At 40.8% G+C, this 10,143-nt stretch overlaps 1 protein-coding gene across 1 annotated transcript; it reads right to left on the bottom strand.

Annotated features, from left to right (window-relative positions):
- Nucleotides 1–1,741: 1,741 nt before the first annotated feature.
- LOC133950207 (histone H2A.Z) lies at nucleotides 1,742–3,302 on the bottom strand. The gene is made up of 5 exons (XM_062384450.1): nucleotides 3,177–3,302; nucleotides 2,841–2,918; nucleotides 2,569–2,682; nucleotides 2,336–2,465; nucleotides 1,742–2,075 (listed from the first exon to the last, which is right to left on the bottom strand). The coding sequence occupies exons 1-5, from the start codon at nucleotides 3,177–3,179 to the stop codon at nucleotides 2,014–2,016; spliced, it is 387 nt and encodes a 128-aa protein (XP_062240434.1). The 5' UTR covers nucleotides 3,180–3,302; the 3' UTR covers nucleotides 1,742–2,013.
- Between the last annotated feature and the right edge of the window lie 6,841 nt (nucleotides 3,303–10,143).

The following is a 10,143-nucleotide window of genomic DNA, read 5'->3' as shown; positions in this document are numbered from 1 at the left end:
AGGTGATCCGCCCTCTGCCTTCGGAGGCGTCTCCGTTGATCAGCTTATTCGAGTATCTTGTAAAAAACATTCTGGAAATAAAGTTTAACATTCCTGATCCCTTCTATACGTGGTCACATCCTTAATCCAGCTATGAGGATAATAGAAGAAAACCTATGAAGAGTATAGAGGATCTAGAATTGTACATCACAACAGTATCTTCAGTACCAATATTTCCATAGACATGACAAAACCTGAATTATTGCCTTGCAGTATCAGTTTACATACATTTCTTTAAGTTTTACTTGAGGACACATTAATATTTGTATCAAATTTGATGTGGGATTAGGGTTAGAAGAATGAAATTCCCCGCAGGTGTTTATCATACAAGAACCAGAGACTCCATCCCCCTCAAAGCATCAGTGGTTTAGATAATGGATGGATGATGTATCTCCCATCACGATGGTTGTCTAGCTCACCACAGTTGTCATCTTCTGATTCTGGTAAAACACTGAGTTGGATCAGTAGCTACATTGATAGTGAATTTAGTCCAGAGAGACTAAACTCTACATATCAAGCCTCATAAATTAAATTTATTTGTACTTCTGCATTGAATCTTTAGTTTGACCTTTTACTAAAACCAGATGGACTCTGGAGATCTCTTATCACTATTATTATTCACCTTATTAGAGCAAGGTGATAATGGGTAGGTTTGAAAATGGTACAGATCTTCTCCAACTCTCCAATATAAAAAAGCATATTTCACAAAACAGCAAAAGTTTGAACAAATATTCAAACTTTCCCTTATATGTTCAGTCTGTTCAGTTTAGTGGGAGTGGGAGAAGATTCCTTGGTGCTAATTTGTTTGAGCAAAGTCTTATTTCACAATAAGACTTTGCAAAAGTGGCAGCTCTCTTGACTGATCTGGACCAGACGCAAGCGATTGGACGTCTGACAAACTTTGGCCACGTCCACGAGAGAAGCTAAATCATCACACAGGTTTCAGAACCATATAACATCGCAATCAAACACACTCCCACCATCACCCAGGGGGCCCACGTTGACGCCTGTCAGTCTGGAAACGCTTCCAAAGTCATAACAAAAGCTCCATGTGGGTGCATATATCTATAAATATATAGCCTTATTCTTTATATTGTATTTCTAAAACTTTTTTGTAGATTATATACTAGAGCAGTTAAACATTTATACATACAGGAAGCTATCAGATTAATATATTACCTCCCACTCCGTTTCAAATATGTAGATTAAGTCACGTGTTTGGACCTTCTTTCCCCTTATCAGTTTGTAAATACGTTCACTTTTTTACCAAATATTCTATAGCTGGACAGAAATAAATACACTGGCTCCACAGATTATGTACATAAACACCCTTGGGTCATTATAGATATTCTATCCATCTGGACGGATCCATGCAAATGATCCATACACCACAATGAGTAAAATGTTCTGACTGTGCCAGTCCTGCCTTTATTCTGAATCCAAAGTTCATGGCACTCCAGTTAACTTCAGCATGCTTTGCAATTCATGCACCGGCACCAAACTGTTTGCACACGTTAAGATGGTTCAATGGACACCACAATGCTGTCCACACTGCAGCAGTGGTTCACCAGGACGGAGTCTTTGGAACTGCAAAGATTAGGAACACTAAAGCCAAACACATGTCCATCAACACTGGGGTAGCCAACTGAATACAGATAAGAGTGATACCAGAGCACCAAGCAAGAACTGAAAGAACTGTAAATGCCCGAACAAGAGCTTTATTAAAACACCACTTTAAACACGGGAATGCGACAACGTAAGTTTTTGACACATGAACTGCAGCACCAGAAAAAAAAAAAAGCCAAAAAAAACAAAAAGATGAGCTTCTCTGAAGCCACTTTTTAAAAATACCCCAGGTGAGTAAATGCAAGCTCAACAATACAAACAACTCCTAAAGGCGATCTAATCTAAAGACAAACAATCACTTGATGTAGACATCGTCCTGAGATGGCACGACTTCCAGGGGACTCCACGTTATACAGTCTTCTGCTGGCCCTTCTTTCCAATCAGAGACTTGTGGATGTGAGGGATAACACCTGGTGGGAGGGGTGGAGAAGTTAATGGGTGAGCCATTAACATTGTTTCAGTGAGACAGTGAAATAAAATGTATCCACGTGCAACTTCCAGATTGCTACAGACTGATCATGAATTAGTAAAAACACATTGTGGATAGTCTGTCTGCAACTTCAAGTACAATCTAAAGAGATGGATAGTGTGGTTATCTAGAACCAATATACTGATCATAGATAAGTAATGTGGACTTTTAAAAAGGCACAGAGGCTGATCATCTGTTTACCTCCACCGGCAATGGTGGCCTTGATGAGTGAATCCAACTCCTCATCTCCTCTAATGGCCAGCTGCAAGTGGCGGGGGGTGATGCGCTTCACCTTCAGATCCTTCGATGCGTTTCCTGCCAACTCCAGGACCTGACACAAAACCAGGGTTTCATTACTCACCGGGGCCCGAGCGGCAGCTCCGCAGAGCCTGGTTACTTCATTTGAGTAACGATTAGACGGAAATCGGCGTTACCTCGGCTGTGAGGTATTCGAGAATAGCAGCGCTGTACACGGCGGCGGTGGCTCCCACTCTGCCGTGGCTGGTGGTCCTCGTCTTGAGGTGTCTGTGGATACGGCCCACGGGGAACTGCGGCGACAAGACAGAGAGAGGGGCTTCAGGGCGACGAAACAAAGGGCTCGGTGGCCCGCCGGGGGGAGACGGCCACCAGCTGAGTAACCTCTGCAGCCCGTTAGCTTCCGCTAGCCTGTGCTAGCACCGCCGGTGCAATGAATGAGCGAACAAACCTGCAGTCCTGCTCTCTGTGAGCGCGAGATAGCCTTGGTCTTGGTCTTCCCCGAGTCCTTCCCTGCTTTGCCGCCAGCCTGGAAAAAAACAGCGCTCATGAGCTACGGCCCGTCACAACACACATGTTACATGGACTAAACGCGCCTTTTGGCGTCATAACGCCGATCACCCAACCACTGGCGACAAGTTAGCTGGCATGCTAGGCTAGGACAACAGCTAACATTAGCCGCTACCAGTCGGCTCCTCACAGGAACGCGCTGGAGACCTTTTCTCATTTGGCGCAAACAAACCTCTAGACACACACACATTGAACAGACACGACGTAAAACACGCACCATGTTTAGAATGCTCGGATAATATCCAACGCTACAGGACACTGACACAGCTCCGCGCGAGTATCGTCCCTTAGTTTGAACTACAACGCCCGCCCACAGCTGGACGTGCTATATAGCTCATCCTTATCCGGGTATCTGGAGGCCGCGGAGCAGCCAATCGAATCGCGCTGTGCGTTTCCTACTGTGGCGCTCTGCCAATGGAGGGGGAGAAGCCTCACTATGCGGGAAAAGTCGTAAATAACCATTCAAAGGGAAGCTGGGTAATGTAGTTCTCACCTGCAGAAAGTCGATTCCTATTGTCTATTTTGTTTAATCAAATCAATTTTTTTTTTATTTCACATATATCAAATTTGCCTCAATATTAAACCATAAATATGTCATTTTTTTGTATCTGGACACCTTCCATTTCGAATGACACGAATCACAACAGGTGTAATTCAAAACTCATCAGCCCATCAGGGTCAAAAGCTTCAAGATGGGTTAAAAATGTTACACATCAAAAAAATTGTGTTATATTTAAAGTTATAATTAAAACTAATCATGTAAAAGCATCCTCTCCTGACAGAAGACACTGTCCAATTTTTATTTGATCTTTCGACTGAATGCATTGTTTTGATGTAAAAAGCCATAAAAACACAAACAATCTCTCATTATTTGCTTTTTAGTAGTAATCTGTTTTCAAATTTCCTTAGCGTATAGAGTATAGAGTTTAGAGTATATTCAAAATGCCGTGAACTTCAGTTTTTTTTTTTTTTTCATTACCGTCAAAGTGAAGTAGTATTTCTGCCTCCTGAATTTTATATCTCGCATTGAATACAACATTCCTTTGTCATCAGTTCTACTGAGAAAAACACACATGAACATCCCAGTTATATGAAGTATTCAACAAACACAGAGCATACAATACAAATTCCAAAGCTAAAAGGGAACTTTGACAGGAAGAGTGTCAGAAGAGTTGGAAGAGTTATTTATTTTATTTTCGACCAAAACCCCTGTATTTCAGCTCGATAGGTTTGACTCATTCAAATATTTCATTTTCCATATATTCCTACAGTCATGATTTTTGCAGTGTTGTACTTCTACCACTTGATGGCGATATATGCATATCATTGTTGGTGCAGTCATTGTAAACAGTGACATCCCTCAACTCTGTCCACAACATTAAAACAGAGAGATACATTTTATGACAGGTTCAAGGTGCAGACGGATGATGGGATTAATCTTAAACTCAATAAATCACAAAGAGTAGTTTCCTGTTTCCACCAGAGCTGGAGACCTGGACTACGCTCTTTCAGGCCCCCAAGGCGAATTAGCTTGAGACAGCTGATTCATTCGCCCAACAGTATTTATTTTTTAATCTCGAAAGTCCCCCAGCTGGCAGAGTGGCAATATAAAATTCTTGGAGTATTATTTGAATTCCTCCTCAACATGTCCTCCCTCCAAGAGGATCATTGTGTTTATCGTATTGTTTGTAATGTCTTGAAATGAAATTTGCTATGGGAGCCTTAACATGATAATAAGTGGTGTTTGTTTTCTATCCTCTATCTGGGAAGATAGTGCTTTAGACATAAAGACCCAGATATTATTTTCATAATTGAGAAATATGAGTTTCAAGCAAAACAGTTAAACCCATGATATATAATTCACAATAGAACAACAACAGATTACTGATTCACACTGACACAGGGACATAAAAACCAAATCCACTGCCTGAAATATTTCTTCCCCACTGGAATTTAACCAGGAGACACAGAGTAGTAAGACATAGACAGTGAAGGAATGTCTTTCTCCATTTCCCCAGATTTTCTTTCAGAAGAAAGGGAATAAATATCCAAGCATTCCACCTGTCTATCTTTCTACTCAAATTTGACATTGTATTGTTTGCCTTCTTCCTTCCTGGCTTTAAGACAATAAGAAGCAAAATGATCAGCGTTTGAAGCTGATAACTATTCAGTTCTATTACTTTAACTACAGCGCTGTTTGCATTAAATGGGACCAAACTGTGAAAGTGAATGGTGAAATGGCACCAAACTTGGACTCTACAGTTTTAGCTCCAACATCTGTCCAATGTTTGGTTGAGGGGAATTTACCAAGATTCCATTGATGATGTAATGCTTTTCCATTGAATTTTATTTATAGGATTTAATTACTGTCCGCTGTTTCATAAAACATAATTTGAGGTCATATCCAATGTGTTAAGGGTTAAAAATGGAGACCTGTTTGGAGTCATTGAGGACCGGGAACAACTCCCTTCCAAGCAGTTTGACATGTCAACCTTGTATCCACCTGGATCCACTGGCGCTTTATCCCTCTCCCAGTTGTTTTACGGCACAAATGTTTTTCTTTCACCTCCAGACACAGCAACATTCCCATTTTAAATAAAGTTGATTTGATGTTAACACTTTAACTTGGGGTTCCTTCCATCATATTGAACCCTACTGAACCCCTTTCTTTCCAAGTGTGGAGAAAGTGGTCTTCAGATGACATACAGACACCAAAGGGCCTCTCTCAGTATCTGGTATGTCCAATCTGGGTTACTGTAGAAACGTTCTGGCGCAACCACAGTGCAATACATCCCACAAACTGGCCCTTTAAACCACCAGTTTGATTTATTTATTTATCTTTTTTATCAAACTTAACTCAAGGTCCCCTTCAGGTTTTTTTTGTTGAGCTTCTGTCTCCAAACATTCAAACACAGTTTCTTTTTAACAAGGAGAGATTGGTTGTGGTGTGTGGGCTACAACTGTTTCATCATTCTTATGTGGTGAGGGGGTAAGGGTGGACTTTTACATTTCACTATGAGCGGGGTAGTTTTGTTTAGTAATGGATATCCATGTTAGGGCTGTGTGAGAGCTATAAATAAGAGTATTATTGATATAAGTCCACATGAGTGTTTTCTGAAAGTGTGTAGTTCCTTCATGATGATCTTGAATCATCTCGTGATATCAGGCAGCAGCTGAAACTGAAGAGATTGAAGTTTCCTTTTCATCCTGGTTTACTGCAGTTTTAATGGGTAGCAGGCTCCAGTTCAGGGTTGTGTGTCAGGACTTGATAAGACAAAATATGTGTGTGTGTGTGTGTGTGTCTGTGCGTTTGTGTGTGTGCATGCATGCGTCTGTGTCTAAGACAACACACACAGCTGGTGGTGGGCTGGTCACATCTAAATCACATACCATTCATTCTCAGGCTTTCAGCAGTCACTCATTCACTCTCTCCACTGACCTCCACCTCGCTCGCTCATTCCCCGCTCCCTCTCTCCCTCAGTCACTGTCAATCATCTCTCAGTCTCTGCTGCTGAAATCCTTCTCTCCATTTGTCACGGGGGTTCATCCACTCGTGGCTCTTCTTTCGTCAGGTCAGGCCTGATCCATGAACAAAATGACACAGGACCACACAACCAGTGATAACACAAATGTTTTTTTTTTCAGCAAACACAGAAATTATGAAACCAAGTTAAAGTAGCGTTGTGGGCATTTTGTAACATAAAAAGTTTGATAGGCTGGGAATTAGTAGACTTAATGTTTAAATGAACTGAAACAGTTCTAATGACACAACCTGGGATATCTATGATGTACTCTGTTCCAATAAAAATAAAAATGCCTATCTCTAAATAGCATGTCTCCGTATTTGAGACATTTTGTGAATTGATCACCTACTCTTACACGCAGGTTTAGCACCCGTTCATGCTTCGACAGCAGGGCACCATCACTGGTGTGTAGAGATATGCAGTAATTGGATGATTAATTGAAATGAAACCACATAATAAGTGTAAAGACTCAGATCTGTCAACTTTAAATACAATTATATATATGTGCGTATTTTAAACGACATTGTGCCATTGTGTACAATGTTCATCTCAGTAAGTCAATACTTCTTGGAGAAGAATGTACATTTGTTGTAGTTTGTGGTTTTGTATGTGTGTTATTTTCGTACCCACTGCTCTGACTTGCTGTAATCTTCATGATCGACCACGCTGTGTGCAGCTGTATAGGCTGTGTGGACAAGCCCAACATTCTCGAATGTCCATATTGATATTTGGACAACTAACAAATCCTTGAAGTTGCTCAGCCGCAGGGGTAAGAGACAACAAAGCGCAATACACAGACTGATATGATGCAGCAGATGCATGCAATTTGCTTCATTGTTTTACAAGTAGCACTAAGAGCAGCAAGAGCTCTCACTTACCATTCACACTTGAAAGACTACACATGCATTATTCACTTTTCAACTGAGTGTTGAAAAATGTTTAATTCTGATTTTAACCCACATGTTAGTCAACGCGGAAGCAAATATTTCATTGCTCTTGTAAAAGACCCATTGGACTTCTGAAACTGAATTAAACTAAAAACAGAATTCAGAGTGAAAATCACCATTAGTTGTAGTTCTTCCTGGTTGTTTATAACTAGTAATAGAACTAAACCTAAATAGATAATAAAAAGACAACAACAAATTATTTTCTATTCTAGAATGAGCTAAATCTGAACTTTTGTCTCCACAGAGTTCAGGTCCAAAGGGCATAAAAACTAAATATGATGTTCCACAGGGTTCAGATCATTTCTACATGGTCCCACCTGACCACTTTATTCACCTTTATAAGATTAGGACTATGCAGATATATTATTTTACAATACTACAGACTACTCTGTATAAAGGGACCTCAGGAGCCAATGTAGCTTTAAAGGGTTCACTCTAAAATCTTCATTATAAACATTAAATAGTTGACTAACATTAACATCAGGCTAATCGTATCTCAGCGTTACAGAGTGTCCAATCAAATATCACAGTTGAGTCTTTTTAACCTTAAAACCCTGACACAAACTCCTGCACGGCTCGAAATCAACGTCTATGTTAAATTTCAATTTTGATCTGTTGCAGATGTTGCAGATGTTGCTATGGTTAGCAACGCTGAGAAAGGAAAAGGTCTGCACCCTGGAGAGAAGTAGCTCAGGACACTGACTGTGTCTCTACAACCCACATGGGGTTAAACAGCCGGAAGGAGAGGAAGAGCGGGAGAGCTCGGAGGAACAAAGAGCGTGAAAAACTGTGATGTCACTCCAACAAAAAATAAAGAAAAACAATTTTGGTGGGAAAACACTCCTCATTAAGATTCATTAAATACAAAATCTGGTGGGTTAATGAATTAAATGAATTCCGACAAACTTTTGTCCCTTTTGATTGGTCACAGTGATGATGATGATGATCATCACAAAAGCATGTGGGTCAATGAAGAGCATGAATATTCACGCTCATTATCAGGGAGCTTGTGTCACTGCTCTTTTTGTTGACAGCCCTTGTTGTGTTGCTCATACACTGGATGATCATGCATGTGTTTTCGAGTTTGTGTATGTGTGTGTGTGTTTAAAATCATCTGTTGAACCTCTTGTGTGTCCTTGTTAAAATAAATTTATACGAGGAGGTCAAAAGAGCTCAGAGAGCGCATACCTCGGCCAATCCTTACGCCCTATCTCGCCACGTTAAAGAAAGGGATAAAAACTCCCGGATCTGCTAGTTTATCTGGATCTGCTCCAAATATAATGGGTTTATGTTTGGGTCATGCCTCCACCTTCACAAGATTTAATCATTGGCTTTTTTTAATTTAATTAATTAATTAATTGGCACGTACAGTTGTCAAGGTGCCATCAGGGAGTGTTGCCACCTTAATCAGCTAGCTATATTAATTAGCGATTTCTCCTTTTTTTTTTATATATCTGGTTACATTTTGAGCAAACCTTAGATCGCTCGCCACTCTCCTTTCCATCCACTATCTGCTTGTTTTAAAACTCATTTTCACTACAGGAAACAATCACCTGCATCCTGAAAATGCCAAGTTGTGCAGAAGTTTTGGAATGTGTGCTCACAAAGTCGAAGCATGTCTGTTACCATTCTTGCACTTTGTCTACTTGGTGAATTGACTGTAACCCTGGGAGGATGCTGTCGATGACGCATATGAGAAGAAGAGTCTGCGGTACCATGAGTTGCCTGTAAAGGAATCGTTCTTCCAGTGCTGGTTGGGTGCAGGGGATTTATTGCAACATCCACCATCTGATTGCTCTGAGATGTTGTAATCCTCGGAGAAGCCCTGTGCCAGAGCGAAATGCAGAATGCTGCAGCCAGTGGCTCTGAATCAGAGGGAGAGATCAGGAGATATTAAGGACACACACGCAGGTCTGATCAGCCTGCGGTGGGTTCCATTTGGAAGAGGGTGTTTCGTGCTTAAAAGGCCGGAGCACATGATGCTAAGGTACACAACCTATGAGGTAAGTTCCCAACATCCACTGGTGGTTGCTAACATACACTGACATCTACTGGCGGTTGGCGACTTTACTATTGTGGAAGACCTTCAAACATACAATAGATATTCACCATCCTGTCCTTTCTAAAATGTATAAGTTTCTTTGTAATCTGCCATGTTAATGACAGCGAAATACTATTGCAAATATTATTGTGCAGGGACACAGTCACTGGCCAAGATGGTTGTGATTAGAGAAATACAAAAAAGCCAAAGTGATTCCCCCCCTCCCCTCACATCAGAATGATTAAGTAGCAGCCAGCACCGAGGGGATCTGGCTGTGCAACACCACTCCAGACTTTGTGATAAAATAACAAAATTGCATCTCTATAGCAGCACTGTATAAAATGACTACTTGGATGACACTTGGATTTGTGCAGCCGATATAATACATCTTGAACAAATGCCATTTGTGTCAAAAACGTATCCACTGATTGTTTATTTATTCATTAATTCATCATTGTGTATTTATACATCATCAGTCAACACATGACAGCATTTCATTTAGTGGCCTGTATTTCGGCTCTGTAGACGCGATGGGTTCAGAAGATGGAGACAAACAAAGGAAACCTCAAAACAGCCGAACAAGCAGTATTACAGCATCCCCACGGGTGGGGGGAGGTCACTATAATCTCACAGAAATACAGTGGAATAAATGAGTTAGGCAGTGACTGTTAA

The sequence above is a fragment of the Platichthys flesus genome, chromosome 24, assembly GCF_949316205.1.
Source record: "Platichthys flesus chromosome 24, fPlaFle2.1, whole genome shotgun sequence".
NCBI classification, from domain to species: Eukaryota; Metazoa; Chordata; class Actinopteri; order Pleuronectiformes; family Pleuronectidae; genus Platichthys; species Platichthys flesus.
The sequence above is the reverse complement of the archived record's forward strand: the minus strand, read 5'-3'. Positions and strand labels throughout refer to the sequence as shown.